At 34.2% G+C, this 17,957-nt stretch overlaps 1 protein-coding gene across 1 annotated transcript; it reads left to right on the plus strand.

The window, feature by feature from the left end:
• The first annotated feature begins 720 nt into the window (after positions 1-720).
• LOC128182250 (uncharacterized) lies at positions 721-6,493 on the plus strand. The gene is made up of 3 exons (XM_052850841.1): positions 721-1,199; positions 1,533-3,953; positions 4,048-6,493. Exons 1-3 carry the CDS (start codon positions 721-723, stop codon positions 6,491-6,493), a joined length of 5,346 nt encoding a protein of 1,781 aa, XP_052706801.1.
• Positions 6,494-17,957: the final 11,464 nt, after the last annotated feature.

The raw sequence follows: 17,957 nt of genomic DNA on the forward strand, positions 1-17,957 counted from the left end.
AGTCCTTCATTTAGACATGATGACATTGAGTATGTTTCTAGTGAAAATGTCGGTTTTGATTTTATGCCACTATCAGGTGTGAAGAAACGGCAGTTGTGTGAGTCATTTGGAATTTGTTGTTCATGTGTTGACAATTCAAAAGACAAGATATCAAACATGGAAAAGCCAGTTGGAATAAAACGCATAGATCAGGATGGAAATTGTTTGTTTAAGGCAATTTCATTTAGTTTGACGGAAGCACAAGACTTTCATGAGGAAATTCGTTTAGCGGTTTGTCATCATTTACTTCAGAACCAATTGTGTTTTAAAAATTTTTTAAGACATGGAGAAGACTCGGTTGAGAACCATATTTCAAACACTCGTATGGTTGAAAATGGAACATGGGCAACTGAAATAGAAATTTTGGGACTTTCTCATTTGCTTAAGACCGATATCTATACATATTCAGATAATCGATGGGTTCTTTTTTCTGGTCGAATGGTAGATCCAGATTTAGCTATTGATCAATCAGGGTCAATTTATTTGCACCATAAAGATCAGACTCATTATGATGTTGTTACAATGGTGTCGAGTAGGTCAACTATTTCACAACACCAACCAGTTGCAAGTGGTGAGGGCATGACTGAATATAACAAAAGATTAAACAATCGAGAAAGAATGAGATCGAAGCGCAAACAGTTCGTTAAAATGCAAAGTGGAGATTTACTTGCTAAGAAAAAAATGCGGTACATGAATGACGAGGCGTTTAGGTCAAGGGTTAAAGAAAAGTATCTGAGTGACGAACATTACAGGAAAAATTTGATAGAGAAAGGTGTGCAGAAATATGCACTGGATGCTGAACATAGAGTGACGATGAAGCAAAAAAGCATTACGAAGTACAAGACAGATGAGTCACACAGACAGGACGTGATAAGTAGAAGCAAAATTAAGTATAAAACAGATATCGTACATAAAGAGAACGTGAAACGTATGAGTACACAGAAATACAAATTAGATGACATGCACAAAGAAAAGGTTAAAAAAAGAAGTACAGAAAAGTACAAATCAAATGAGATGCATAGACAAAATGTCAAAACAAGAAGTACAGAAAAGTACAAATTGAATGAGCTGCATAAACAAAACGCCAGAAAAAGGAGTACAGAAAAGTACAAATTGGATGAAAACCATAGAGAAAAAGTGAAAGTTGCAAGCAAAGCGAGGTATCATTTGAGTTCAGAGGCAAAAAGACGAAAAAAAGAAAACGTTTTGAAAAAAAGACAAGAACGGATGGAGAAATTGAAAGGTGAACGTGAAGTAGTGAACTTGTTTAAACATATCGTAAAACAAGGACCAGAGTACACATGTTGTTGTTGTCATCGTTTGCTGTTCGAAAACCAAGTTCGTGGATGTACACATGAAATGTATACAATAAACCAGCAAGCAAAAGATGTGGCCAATCAGTGTATAAATGACAAATATGTTCACCAGTGTGGCGTGTCGTGTACAACCTTTTGTCACAGATCTTCTATGTGGGTATGTTTTACATGTCACAGAAAAATCATGAGTGGAAAAATCCCACAAGAAGCTGCAATTAATAAAATGTCACTTGAGGAAATTCCAACAGAGCTAAGTGATTTGAATTCCTTAGAACAACACCTCATTGCTCTACACATTCCTTTTATGAAAGTCATGGCTCTTCCACAAGGTGGACAAAGAAATGTACACGGACCTGTAGTGTGCGTGCCGTCAAACTTAAAGAAAACAACCAGTTTACCACTGAACGTTGATGACAATCTTTTACTGAGGGTGAAACTCAAACGCAAGCTATCGTACAAAAGATACTTTGAATACCAATTCGTAACTCCACGACACATTAAGGCTGCTCTTGACTTTTTGAAAGAAAACAATAAATGGTACCAAGACGTTTCTATTAACAGTAATTGGACTGACAATGACGATCATTGTTTGTTAAACGATACTATTGAAATTAGTGAAAGCAATCAAGAAAAGTCAGAAATGGAGAAAAATCATGACCAAGAAGTCGCAACGGATACATGTTTACAACCTGTTGACATAGCGCAAGAAGTCCTTGATCATTACTTTGACGAGGTCTATAATATTGCACCAGGTGAAGGAAAAAATCCTGTTAGAATGTTACAAGACGAAGGAAATGAAGCGAAGTCATTCCCACATTTATTTCCATCTGGCAGATTCTCGTGGAATGAGGAGAGAGATGAAAGGATCACACTTTCCAGATATTTCAACAACAGACTTATGAATACAGACAATAGATTCGCAAAGGATACAAATTACATATTTTTTGCGCAATTTATGTCAGAATTGAAACAGGTGATAGAGAAAACACAAATCTCAATTCGGAAGTCTTTGTCTAAAACTAACGATGGAAAGATGGTGACATCACATATGCTACAAGACCCAGACGTGCTCTCAAAACTTCTCAGAAATGACGAAGCTTTGCGATTCATGCAACCAATAAGAGGAACACCTGCGTATTGGTCTACAACACAGAAAGATCTTTTTGCAATGCTCCGACAATTAGGGATCCCTACTTGGTTTTGTTCGTTTTCGGCTGCTGAATTCAGATGGAATGAAATAGTCGGTTGCATTTTGCATCATGAGGATGACAATAGAAATCCTTCTGAATTAGACTGGTCTGAAAAAAGTGATATTCTTAGAAGAAATCCAGTCACTGTTGCCAGAATGTTTGAACACAGATTTCATGTATTCCAAAGAGAAGTCATTATGTCACCAGCCAATCCTATAGGTAATGTTGTTGACTACTTTGTAAGAGTTGAATTCCAACAAAGAGGTTCCCCACACATGCATTGCTTATATTGGGTTGATGACGCACCAAAATTTGGGAAGGATAGTGACGAACGTGTATGTGAATTCATTGACAAGTATGTGACATGTTCCCTACCATCCGAAGATGATGAAAAAGAATTAAGACAGTCTGTGTTAAGTGTACAACAACATAGCAAAACTCACTCTAAATCGTGTAGAAAAAAGGGAACAGAATGCAGGTTCAACTTTCCAAGACCGCCATCAGAAAGAACTTTTATCGCTGAACGATGTGAGGAAGATCCAGAGAATCTTCAAACGAACACGCAAATGAATACATCACAAGCTAAGGATACTTTACTGAAGGTTTGGAATAAAGTTCTCGACAATAACAGCGAATTTCAGACAACAGAGGAGATATTCACAGATTTATCTCTGTCGCAAGAAGAGTACGAGATCGCACATAGAGCACTGACATCAAGAACAACAACAATTTTGAAGAGGGACCCAGAGGAAATGTGGACAAATCAATACAACGAATGTCTCCTCAAATGCTGGGATGCCAATATGGACATTCAGTATGTTCTTGACCCATTTAGCTGCATTGTGTACATTATTTCGTACATCTCAAAATCAGAACGGGAAATGGGCATGTTATTAAAACAAACAAAGATCGAGGCAACTGAAGGAAATCTTAGTGCTAAACAAACTATTAAGAAAATAGGATCGGCTTATTTAAACCATAGAGAAGTCAGTGCACAAGAGGCAGTGTACAGAGTATGCAATTTAAAAATGAAAGAGTGCTCAAGGAAAGTAATGTTTATTCCTGTTGGGGAAAATCCAACGCGTTTAAGCAAACCTCTTTCACAGTTGAAAAGAAAACGACGATCACAGTCGGACGAATGTGAAGGCGATGAAGACGAGGAAGACATTTGGATGACGAATATTGTAGAAAGATATGAAAATCGCCCACAGACTGACTATTTCATTCAGATGTGCCTTGCAGAGTTCTGCTCCGAGTTCAGGGTACTTGCAAAATCTCAAATTCCACAGATTGAAAAGGAAGGAGTATACGAATTGCGAAATGGAAAAGGTGTTATCCAGAAAAGAACAAGGGGTAAACCAGCTGTCATAAGATACCCAAGATTCAATGCTGAAAGTGCACCAGAGAAGTATTTTCAATCAATACTTCAACTCTTTCTGCCCTATATTAATCAAAATCAACTAAAACCACCATGAGTCATTCTATAACAATGGGTTTGTCAGAGTAGGTGGCGATTTGCAGGCAGTGAAGAATGTAGTCAATGAGCATCGAAATCAATTTTCAAAAGACGAAGAAGCAATTGAAAATGCCGTAGAGATATTTGAAATGATCGGCGAGCCTGAAGATGCATGGGCAAGTCTTTGTCCCGATACCGAAATGAAGCGGGAAGAGTGTTTAATTCAGAAATCAAAATTAGACACAGAAGACAATACAATGAAGGAAGTAACCGAAGAAGTTGAAGAAGAATATCCTTCAGATTTTATATATCATATCAGGGAAGCTTCGAATTCAAGGCAAGAGATTTTACCTTTACTGCAAAGCTTAAACGATAAACAGAAAGAGGTCTTTTATTCAGTGCGCGAATGGTGTCTGAAGAAAATATCACAAGGAAAACCAGAACCTTTTCATATTTTTATTACGGGCGGAGCAGGAACAGGAAAAAGTCACTTGATCAAAGCCATTCATTTCGAAGCCTCAAGACTTCTTGGAAAGACATTGCCCACACCCAACGCCATATCAATTCTGCTAACTGCTTTCACGGGAACGGCTGCCTTTAACATTGGAGGAAGCACAATACATCATGTTTTCTCACTGACAAAAGCGCTTCCCATTCCATATGAGCCTTTGAAGGAGCAAACTTTAAATGCAATTAGGTCCAAATTAGAAAACGTGCAAATATTGATCATAGATGAAGTATCCATGGTCTTTAAACGTCTGATGTATTACATACATGAACGACTCGTCCAAATTAAAAAATGCAAGGAACCATTTGGTGGTATCTCTGTTATTGCTGTAGGTGATTTCTACCAACTTCCGCCTGTAAAACAACGAAAAGACGAAAGGTTGTATAAGGTAAATGACGCATACCCTGTTGACTATTGGTTAGATTTCTTCAAAATCATTGAGCTAGACGAAATAATGCGTCAGAAGGAGGATGTTGAATTTGCTGCCGTTTTGAATTCTTTGCGTGTTAGAACAATTGATGAACAAATATCGAACGAAGCTTTGACGTTACTAAGAGATTGCATCAGGGAAGGTCCAGATGACGTGTTGCACGTTTATTCTACAAACGAAGAGGTAAACGATTTCAATCTTGAAAAGTTGCAAACATGCTGTGTAGATTTGATAGAGGTAGATGCAGAGGATTACCAAAAAGACAAGACAACAGGAAGGTTAAAATTACGTGAGAAACCACTGGTCACAACCAAAACAGATGGACTGTCATCTTCACTGCTTTTAGCCGTTAATGCAAGGGTTATGCTTACAAGAAATGTAAATGTCGAAGATGGACTTGTGAATGGTGCAATGGGTTACATATCGCATTTTGAGTTTGCAAGAGATCATCAGAGAAAAAACATTCAAGGAGTTGGAGTAATATTTGACAGTAAACAAATCGGTAAACTACATGGAACAACGACATTATACGGAAATCAGATCGTGATTCAAAGAATGCAGGAAGAAATCAAGGAAAAGAATACTAAAAATGTAGTTCGACAGCAATTTCCTCTGAAACTATCTTGGGCATGCACAGCACACAAAGTGCAAGGAATGACAACAGAAAAGGTAGTGGTCAATTTGGATCGTACTTTTGCTGCTGGTCAGGCTTATGTAGCTATTAGTAGAGTAACCTCAAAGGATGGGTTATTTATAGAGACAACAGATGAGGATAAACTTAAGAAGAAAATCTACGCTGATCCAGATGTTAAAACATCATTGAGCATCATGGAAAAATTTGTACCAAACGCAGTAGGTGACATTGGACAAATACAGACTGAGGAATGCAAGACAATTATTCTTCTTAATGTACAAAGTCTAAGGGCACATATACAGGACATCAAATCAGACAACAGACTCAGCAAAGCAGATTTTATATGTTTAACAGAGACGTGGCTCAAAGATCAGGATGATTTGTCAGAATATGAAATTCCGGGCTTTAATTTTTACAGCATTTCAAGGGGAATGTGTTATGATGATTCATCAAACACTTTTTGTAAATTAAGCCAAGCCAGAGGCGGGGGAATAGGTGTGTTTCAAAGAAAAGAGGAAAATATCAGAGTTCATGAACTTCCCCTTAAGAATATTGAAGGAATGACGTTAGAGCTTTGCAAAGAGAACATCATCATAATAGTGATCTACCGACCATGCATCATTAACGTCAGCTTTTTTCTAGATGCCCTTCAGAAAGTTGTAATAGTTTACCAAGAACGTGGATTTCAGTGTGTTGTAATTGGAGATTTCAACGAAGATGCCAGGACAAATGGACCAATTACGAGTTTTCTTCAGTCAAAGGGGTTTAAACAAAGAGTTGACTTTTCCACAACTGAAAGTGGGACTATCCTAGATCATATTTATGTTACTGAAGGATTGTCCGTTAAGGTTGTGAAAGTTCCTGTTTACTTCAGTTATCACGATGCTATCAAGGTGTACTTCCAAAATATTCAGCGGTAGTCGACTAAATAAAGACTAAATAAAAGAACCATATAATAAAGAAGATATATTTTTTTTACTTTCAATTTTTTTTTCAATATTTGCTCAGATTAAAACAAAATATCTTTTCATTATTTTGATGACATATATAACAACCAATACACTGGTAGGGAATATCCAATAAACGACAAAACAGAACGGACTGAAATCCAGGCACATGTATTTAAAAAATCCTCGATAATTGTAGAACGTTTTCCTGTGTTTATTATAACATCGCAAATGCGCAAACCATGCTGAATGACCGCAGGAGTATTTTTGTAGAGACTGATCGATGAAAACGATGTTACTTTCTTGGATTTACTATCCTTTGTCTAGTGTGATGAATGTAGTACCGATGGGGTCTTTAAAATCATTCTGACGTTATGCACTCTGAACAACACCCTTGTTCGATGTGCAAGAGAATAAGGCACCAAAATCAGTCCAAAATAATAAGGATACTGTGGAAATTATTTCAAAGAATATATCATATTTTACCGTATGTTTATTGATTGTAGTTCTTTAATTTTTTTTCAAACATTATACTACAATGTGTAGATCATGCACTTAGAAGTCCGTGCAACCTAAATGCCTCGATCGAAAAGCAACCAACTGTAACTTTCTCGACGGTATATATATCCTAGTCACAGTTGAGGAGCGATCAAGACTAATATGTCGATCAAATGCTTTAATGAATTTATGTTAGGTATAAGTTTTGATTTATCTGATCGTATAAAAATATTAAGCATACCTTATCATTGTTTTGTTTCATAAATCAACCTCGGTATGATGTACAAACCTTTTATTATAGTTTGCGCTGTGTACGAGAGTCTTGGCCCCTAATTTTAGGGGTCAGTCCCTTTTTCTTGATTTTGTTGAAATGGTCTCACGAATACTAAATTTTTTTGTCCTTACACCTAGTTAAAATTGTTGTTCATTTTTGAAATACAAATGATTGAATATTTTAGGGGCCAGCCCTATACAACCTTAATAGGGACAGACATTGGTGTTTTGATTAGTGGAATTGATTTTAATTATTAATACAGACATTTTCTCTTCTACAATACTTAAGAAAATATGTCTCCTTTTCTAGATATATCGTGTCAAAGTTTAAGTACTCTGGCCCCTAAAAAACCTTAATTACGTCATAAATGGGCGTGGCAATGGTTTTTTCTTATAGATATTGTTACGATCAACAACTTTGCTTCTATAATGCATTACAAAATCTTGATCATTTTTAAGTTATCTGTAATAGAGTTTACGAGTGTCTTGGCCCCTAATTTTAGGGACCAGCCCCTTTTTCTTGATTTTCTTGAAATGGTCTCACGAATACTAACATTTTATGTTCTTACACATATCTAAAATTGTTGTTCATTTTTGAAATTCAAATGATTGAATATTTTAGGGGCCAGCCCTATAGATCCTTAATAGGGACAGACTTTGGTGTTTTGAATAGTGGAATTGATTTTAATCATTAATACAGACATTTTCTCTTCTACAATACTTAAGAAAATATGTCTACTTTTCTAGATATATCATGTCAAAGTTTAAGTACTCTGGCCCCTAAAAAACCCTAATTACGTCATAAATTGGCGTGGCAATGGGTTTTTCTTATAGATATTGTTACGATCAACAACTTTGCTTCTATAATGCATTACAAAATCTTGATCATTTTTAAGTTATTTGTAATAGAGTTTACAAGTGTCTTGGCCCCTAATTTTAGGGGCCAGCCCCTTTTTCTTGATTTTCTTGAAAAGAACTTTTGATTTTCTACCACTTTTATTATATATGTCTAAACAAAATATCAACTGATAAAAAGATACAGATCAAAACGTATGAAAGTTTTGAATCAAAATTCGTACCCAATTTTCGTGCCTAGGCGAGCTCCAAGAAATGGCGCCACTGGCGTAAAACCAAATAATAGTGCACAACTTCAGACTATAGACTACCTATCCTGAAAATTTCATAGTCATATCTCTGATAGTTTCTGAGATCAGCTCTGCACAAAATGGGTCGTAAAAAAATACAAAATGGCCGATAAATCGGTACCGGAAGTGAGGACAATAAAAATTTCAAAAACATATAAAATTCAGATCATGACTCATCATCTGTGAAAAAATGGTTGAAATTGGCCGAATAGTTTTCGAGAAATCGCGTGCACAAAATTTGGAAAAAAAAAATAATAATAATAACTAGATACGATCTCGTTACGAGTAACGAGTAGGTCTTCCGTTCAATTTTTAAACGATAGCATTAAAATATCAATGAAATTTCAGAATTCCCCTCAACCACTCCCTTTCAGAAAATGTAAGCGATTGTCATTATCCTTTAAAATGCTTAACAAAAAGTTTTGCTTTTTCTCATACAGAACATTAAAGATGTAAGATTTTTGTCCCCTAAAATCCCTAATTACGTCATCAATGGCTTTGGAAAGGAGTTCTACAAACTGATATTGTTACGATCAATAACTTTGTTCCTACAATGCATTACAAAATCTGTATCGTTTTTAAGTTATCTGTAATAGAGTTTACGACAGTCTTGGCCCCTAAATAAAGGGGCCAGCCCCTTTTTCTTGAGTTCATTCGAAAGGTCTCACGAATTATAACATTTTTTGTTCTTACACTTATCTAGAATTGTTGTTCATTTTATAATTACAAATGATAGAATATTTTAGGGGCCAGTCCTCTAGATCCTTAATGGGGACAGACATTGGTGTTTTGATGAATGGAATCGATTAGAATCATCAATACAGATATTTTCTCTTCTACAATGCTTGACAAAATATGTCTTCTTCTCTAGATATATTGCGTCAAAGCTTTAGCACTTTGGCCCCTAAAAATCCCTAATTACGTAATAAATGGACGTGGTAATGATTTTTTCTGATATATATTGTAACGATCAACAACTTTGCTTCTATAATGCATTACAAAATCTTTATCGTTTTTTCGTTATCTGTGATAGATTTTACGAGTTTCTTGGCCCCTAATTTAAGGGGCCAGCCCCTTTTTCTTAAGTTCATTCGCAAGGTCTCACGAATAATAACATTTTTGTTCTAACACCTATCTAAAATTGTTTTTCATTTTTGAGATACAAATGACTGAATATTTTAGGGGCCAGCCCTATAGATCCTTAATGGGGACAGAGATTGGTGTTTTGATTAGTGGAATTGATTATTATTATTAAGACAGACATTTTCTCTTCTACAATACTTAAGAAAATATGTCTCCTTCTCTAGATATATCGTGACAAAGTTTAAGTACTCTGTCCCCTAAAAAACCCTAATTACGTCATAAATGGGCGTGGCAATGATTTTTTCTGATAGATTTTGTAACGATCAACAACTTTGCTTCTATAATGCATTACAAAATCTTTATCATTTTTAAGTTATTTCTAATAGAGTTTACGAGTGTCTTGGCCCCTAATTTTAGGGGCCAGCCCCTTTTTCTTGATTTCGTTGAAAAGAACTTTTGATTTTCTACCACTTTTGTTATATATGTCTTAACAAAATACCAACTGATAAAAAGATACAGATCAAAACGTATAAAAATTTTGGATAAAAATTCGTACCCAATTTTCGTGCCCAGGCGAGCTCCAAGAAATGGCGCCACTGGCGTAAAACAAAATAATAGTGCACAACTTCAGACTATAGACTACCTATCCTGAAAATTTCATAGTCATATCTCTGATAGTTTCTGAGATCAGCTCTGCACAAAATAGGTCGTAAAAAACTACAAAATGGCCGATAAATCGGTACCGGAAGTGACGACAACAAAAATTTCAAAAACATATAAAATTTAGATCATGACTCATCATCTCTGAAAAAATGACTGAAATCGGCTGAATAGTTTTCGAGAAATCGCGTGCACAAAATTTGGAAAAAAAAATAATAATCATAACTAGACACGATCTCGTTGCGAGCAACGAGGAGGTCTTCCGTCTGATTTTAGAATTTGAGATATATGTTAGATCTTGATATTGCTAAACATGATTTAGAATAGAAAAACGGGGTCTACATTTTAAGGGCCGGATACTATTTTGTTTCAGGGATAAGAGCTTTGTTCAACAAGTGTTTAGAAATTCGTCACCGTTCTTGAGATATCTGAGAAAAAAAAGTTTTAGGGGCGAGTCCCCTACCTCCTTATTGGAGCCGCTGAACCAAATTTTGAAGGTTGCATTTTGTAAAGTACATCATTTTGAGTATCTTTTCTTCTACACTGCATTTCAAAACATTTTCCTTTTTGAGATATAGCTGGTCATAGTTTATGGACCCTTGACCCCTAAAAAATCCTTATTCCATAACACATGAAAATATCATTACATTACTTGGATACAGAACTGTAAGATAAACATATTTGCTTCTATAGCCTTTCATTAAATTTCCCTCAGTAAAGAGCTACAGATGAAACATTTTAGAGCCCTTTAGTTTCCTAATTTTAGGGGCCAGCCCCTTTTTTGATATCAAATAAAAGGTCAATTGAATCTCAACACATTTTGTTCAACAACTGTTTAGAAATTCGTTACCGTTCATGAGATATATGGGAAAGAACGTTTGAGGGGCTGATCCCTTAACTCCTTATAGGGGCCATTTAACGAAATTTTGAAAATTGCATCTTATTAAGTACATCTTTCTGAGTATCTTTTCTTTACTGCATTTAAAAATATTTTTCCTTTCTGAGATATTGGCGATGATACATTACATTGCTTGGATACATAACTGTAAGATAAACATATTTGCTTCTATAACCGTTCACAAAATATCCCTCAGTAAAGGGCTACAGATTAAAGACTTTAGAGGCCTTTGGTCCCCTAATTTAAGGGGCCAGCCCCTTTTTTTATTGGTATCAAATAAAAGGTCATTTAATTCTACACAAATTTTGTTCAACAAGTGTTTAAAATACCGTTACCGTTTTGGAGATATATGAGAAAGAAGGTTTTAGGGGCCGGTCCCTTAACTCCTAAAAGGGGCCGTTTAACTAAATTTTGACGGTTGCATTTTGTTGAGAACATCATTTTGAACAACTTTTCGTCTGTACTGCATTACAAAATATTTTCCTTTCTGAGATATGGGTGATCAAAATTTTAGACTTTTGGCCCCTAAAACCCCTTAATTACGTAACACATGATAACATCATTTCGTTGCTTGAATACTTAACTATAAAATAAACACATTTCCTTCTACATCATTTCACAAAATATCTCTCAATAAAGGGCTACAGATTAAAGACTTTAGAGGCCTTTGGATCCCTCATTTAAGGGGCCAGCCCCTTTTTCTTGGTATCAAATAAAAGGTCATTTAATTCTACACAAATTTTGTTCAACAAGTGTTTAAAATATCGTTACCGTTTTGGAGATATATGAGAAAGAAGGTTTTAGGGGCCGGTCCCTCAACTCCTTTTAGGGGCCGTTTAACGAAATTTTGAAGGTTGCATTTTGTTAGGAACATCATTTGAAACAACTTCTCTTCTGTATTGCATTACAAAATATTTTTTCTTTCTGAGATATGGGTGATCAAAATTTTAGACTTTTGGCCCTTCAAAACCCTTAATTACGTAATATATGATAAAATCATTACATTACTTGGATACATTACTGTAAGATAAACATATTTGCTTCTATAACATTTCACAAAAAAATTCTCAGTAAAGGGCTACAGATAAAAGACTTTAAAGCCCATTGGTCCCCTAATTTGAGGGGCCAGCCCCTTTTTCTTGATATCAAATGAAAGGTCCTGTAAATATTCACCTTTCTTACATTACATGTCTTAACAAAATATTTTTCAGAAAAGAGATAAACAAAGAAAACAAGAAAAAAATACGACATTTTTTTAAACTAAATTTTCGGGTCCAGGCGAGCTCCGGCGCCTTTCAATCCAGTTCAAAATGAAAATAAAATTGCAAATCTACAATCTGTTGTCTACCATTCCATGAAAATTTGAACTCAATATCTTTTATAGTTTAGGAGGAGTTAAAGGAACAAGCCACCCCTCTAAAAATCGCTAAAACGTCAAAATTTCAAAAACGGAAGTGACGTCATCAATATCATAAAAAACCTATAAGGTTTAGATCACTATCTATCATATCTGAAAGTTTCATGAAAATCGGTCGAGCCGTTTCTGAGAAATCGCGTGCACAAAATTTGTAAGAAAAAAAAAGAAAAATAATAATAATAATAATAGGGAAAAAGAAACCGAACGAAAACAATAAGGTCTTCCGTTGGAAACGGAAGACCTTAATAATAAGAAACTGTACGAAAACAATAAGGTCTTCCGTTGGAAACGGAAGACCTTAATTACTTACTTTGTCCCCTTCGTGCGGTGAGCTCAATAGACCATCACCACAGATTCCGACGCCGGTCTTTTTCTGTCAATTCTTTTTCTACTCTAGATCTCTTTTGGTCTTTTTTTTTACCGGTTGGTGTCCACTTCATTGCTACTCTTAGATTGGGGTCGGATACATTCTACACTGTATTATCAACTGTCATTTCACGAGTAAGTGTGTATTTATGTACAGCGTATCATTCAAGAAGCCTTAATTTGACCAGAATATGGGTAATGTTCTGTGGAAACAATGGGTCGTCTGAAAAGTATATATTTTGCTTAAGATTTTTTAAGTTCCTTTTCATATGCAGTACTATTTTTGAGGACCAAAAGCACATTACTTTTGAAATTCCTTAATTTGGCGTGTATGCGGATACATGTATTTGCCGATCTTCAGTTTTTTCTTAGTTCATCATACGCTTCTGTGGTTTTAGTTATCAGAACAAGTAAACCTAGAATGATTTTCTGGGATGACCTTATTTTCTAAGAAGACAAAGTTTGTGACATTTTTATTACATTGTATTTGTAACATATCGAGTGATAGATTCATGATCTTAGTTTTAGTGTTATTGATTTCCCGTTCAATCTTTTCTGCTGTTTCTGCAAGTTGTTTTATGTAAGCATGTTCACATCATCCTAATGATGAAGATAACTTTAGCTGGCGTTCCGTTTTGACTTTATTCAGGCTATCTATGGTTAAGTCATTGCCCACTTTCAAAAGCTTTTCTAAAGTCAATTAATTTATTTATAGTGAGTAGTTCCGTTTTTTGTTCGTTTTAAGTATTTGTCGTAAAGTGAAAACCTGATCAGCGCAGGATTTTCTCTTTAAAAAAACACACACAAAACTACCTCCTCTTTCCGCAAGAAAGAATGTTATATTTTTATTTCATTTTAACCAGCACTGTTGAGAACTGTAGAGCGAATGCAGCATTATAAATGCACCATTATAGTTTATGTAGTTTTCTTTGGCAGTTAAAGGTCTATAATATATTGGTGTCTGGTCCATGTCATGAGAGGTATAATAATGCCTTGTACTTATACAGAATAACACAGATAGTTTACAAGACTAGCTTCTGAAAACGTATTCACAGGCAGCAATTATACACAGAACTGAAAAGAATATTCATGCAGTTAGTTTAAGACATAAATATACATTGTTGACTATGTTTTAAATACTTCATTATTTTCATGTCATTTCTAACGAGTTTGCACTTAGAGGCAAGAACATGTTTTGAACTTTTAGTTAATAAAGATTATATAATTTTAGTGTTTAGCGTTTGTGCCAGTCCTAATGCGAAGGTCAAACCGATGTTTTGCAACAACATCAAGCGTACTACTTCACAATTTCTTGTTAAAAAGGACACTTAATCTGAGGTTTTGTTAAAATCTTCTTAGAAGTTTCGTGTTGTCTTATGGACATCTTTGCATAAATATGGTTGCATCAATAATTTTTTTCTACAGAAAAAGAATGATATTTTTTCAGTGTTATTGCAATCAAATAGTACTTGCTTACCCTTGATTTTTCCCTTGGTTGCTTTTCTTTACATATGTATTTTAAATATTTAAAAATGGCGGTATATTGACTAATTTGACACTTAACTATATGAGCGTTCATTGAATAAATTTTCTCGTCGTGTTGGTAAAATTTTACCACTTCAGTCATTTTGGCAAAGGCTGAATTGTATTTTGCTGCTTTTATTCGCTCACTAATATGTTTCAATTTTAAATTAATTTTACGAAAACCTTTTACTGAGTGGAGTATTTTATGTCCTGACACAAGTTGATCTGACCGGTTTTCCCTGTCTATTTTGATCTATATTTTCCAAGGAGCTAAATTTGGCAACGCTCCATTTTCTTCTCCAAGCATTTTGAACGAAGGGCTTCTCCATTTTAGTAAAAAAATTTACTTGACATTCCTCCGTTATCTATGATATCAATATTTCTTCTATCATTATATTTTTCTTCCGTTAGGGTTTCTTAGCGCTTCATAATTTTTTTTGACGCAGTTCAAGAGGAGCTGGCCTTAAATATACTTAGTGGGCGACTTCATCTAAAACTCGAGTTTATACCGCCATTGCTTCACAAATGAAAATAAAAGCGAAGGAAACCCTCCAACGCATAAAATAATGTGAACAGCAGAGGTATGCACCAAAGTTTATTATAACAGCAGCTGACTTCCTTTTTTCTTCTTTTAAAGGGGTATGGTCACACTTTTATTCAAAAATTATTTTTCCGTTGTTAATGTGTACAGTGCTTTAGTAAGACATTTCTAATAGTCAACCAAAGTTTGAGTTTGTCAGTTATTGTCATAAGCGAGAAACAGAGCTCATAATTCTTTGTCATGTAAACAATGCTTGCGCCATGTTTTTGTTTACGTTTTGAATGTTGAAGTGAACATTCCAGTTTTATACCTAAATGAATGTGATAAGCGCTAGGAAGAAGAAGAAGAAGAAGAGAGAGAGAGAGAGAGAGAGAGAGAGAGAGAGAGAGAGAGAGAGAGAGAGAGAGAGAGAGAGAATTCATCTCGAAAAAGAACTTTTATCAGGTAATTGAGCCAATGTTAACAAAAACAAGGCGGTCGCCTTGTTTACCTGACAAACAATTGTAAGATCTGTAGTTGCTTTTAAATTTTCGACTGGCACTCAGAATTTGGTTGCATTTCTAAAGCAGTGTATTAAAACAAGAAAAATGTATTGTGTGATCATAAAACTTTTTTTTAAATAAAAAGATGAACCCAAAACATGATATTTTTTTTATAATTCTGGCACTTAAAATCAGCATATTTTAGTAACTGTAACATCATTTTGCACCATTATATCTTCTTTATGAAGCTTTAAGACTATGTCAGCATTTGAATACAGTTTTATTTAAATTTTGATTTGTCGCATTTCTTAACAAATATTTTTATCACATGCTTTTTGATAAATATAAATTTGTCACACATTGTTTAATTATTTTTTCAAATAAAAAAAAGTATATTTCATGCATTTGTCTTATTAATTTGCACTCACTGGCACTAGATAACATAAAACTGTAACTATTTAGACTGGAAAGTCTTGATTGGATGAATCTTAAATACGCCCACTCTTTATTGAAGGAAAACAAATTTGCAAATTGCATAAAATCTTAAATTTAATAACTAGAGGAAGTACATACAATCTTGTATTATTTTATTAAAATATTATATTACCAATTTACGAAATTGTTAATGAATGTATACTAGACTGTGCATTATGAAAGCAGATTAAATAAGCTCAACTCCAATTGTTTTCTTAACTTTCTCATGACATCATGACTTTGCTTGACATCTTATAATCTTACGAGGTTTGTTAGGAAATAATTGAGACAACACAAATGTGTAAGTTTAACTAGTGTTCGAGTTGAAATACGAAGATCTGACTTAAACGGTTAATGAATTTTGACGTCAAGGCGGCGCAGAAAATATTAATAAAATTGGTGTGAATCTACAAAGAAGACCTTTTTTGGCCAAGAAATTGCATATAGAAAAACTGTACGATGGAAAAGTGTCAAAAGCTTTGGTAAATCGTGGTTTATTTACTGATTGTTTCACTAGAATTAAAACAAAGGGGTTAAATATATATCAAGTACTTTTTACACACAACAAAAATTATTTAATATTTCAAAGAAATATAAAGAAGTATGCATGTAAGAGAAGTGTCACAGTAAGTCGACTTTTGGGAAGAAATAACTCGATATTTTCACTTAAAGTAAAGAATGGAGAGAATCTGTAACTGTTATCATTTTAAAATAAAAAGTAAAAAATGAAAAATGAAGGACCAAGGAAAGGAGTGAGGAAAAACGTTAAAACGACGCTGCGGTGGGTTTGTGGTTGCGCCGGGTCATTGGATGTAGACAAGTTTGTTATCTTACCAGGAATGAACAAATGATGTCATTTATTTCATTATTTTTACCTTACAAAAAGGCACCCTGGTTTACTTTCTGGTGAAATTCAAAAGTGGGTTGGAGTAAATGTCTTAATAATTTCCGAACAACTCTCGTAAAGTTGTCCAAAACAACTGCATTTGTAAACTTTTATATATTATTCCGAATGCATTTACCTATCAATCTAAATTTACATTTAAAGTTGTAGGCATTGCTATAAATGGTGTATTTTCTATTTTCTCAGACCTATATATGTTTGAGAAACATTTCTATATTCTTATAACCATCATGAACAATATTCATCATCAACAACTGTCATCATGATAATGATGACAAAGTCATAGACATAATTTGAATATACATATGCATACTTTTTATAAAAGTCAGGTCAGCTTCTATACCTGTAATACACTCATATCAATGTCCAAAACAACCAGTTTTGTAAACAGAAACAATTGTGGATGGTTATGTATGACATAGGCTTAAGAGCTTTTCTAGATGAATAAGAATGGAAACATCTTCCGTAGTTCTAGCTCAACTTACACTGTAAATATGTCATTTGCGCTCAGGTGATGTGTAAAACATTTTTAATTAACAAAATATTAGTAAAAAGTTTGGTTAAATTATATCAACAAGACATAAGTGGTTCTGGAGATGCTTCAGAAGTTCTTTATTAGCAACAACTTTTTTGTTTTTAGATTTCCCTTATCTTTTTAATTTTAAGTGTCCCATCCATTCTTTTTTTTTTTTTACAAAAATAAAAACCTCGTGCCAAAGATACTCTGTGTTGATACTGTGAAAAAATGACCAACTATATATAGTTAGTTTTTGTAACATGGTCCACATATGAAAAACTTTACATACGTTGCATAAGGAACCACGGTCACATAGTCATTGCATTAGCTATTTGGGTAACAAAAAAAACTATTTTAAAAAACTGGAAATTGAAAATTAACGCAATTGTTATCGATTCAAAAATCAACGTAAGCAAAATTACACGTCTGATTTTTTACAGCTTTCAAATTTATAAAACAAATATGTTTAAAACAGTTGATATAAAATTTCTACGATAGCTTTATGTATTTTCATTTGATTTCTTAGGTTAAAGATGAAACATTTTTTTAGGTTGAGATATTTGGTACAAAGTCCTTTGTCTATACAAATACGTACAAATAAATGTCCCTAAAAATGGCAAGATAAAAGATAACGAAACGCTTATCTGGAAGAAAA

This window comes from Crassostrea angulata, chromosome 4, assembly GCF_025612915.1.
Source record: "Crassostrea angulata isolate pt1a10 chromosome 4, ASM2561291v2, whole genome shotgun sequence".
Classification (NCBI taxonomy): domain Eukaryota; kingdom Metazoa; phylum Mollusca; class Bivalvia; order Ostreida; family Ostreidae; genus Magallana; species Magallana angulata.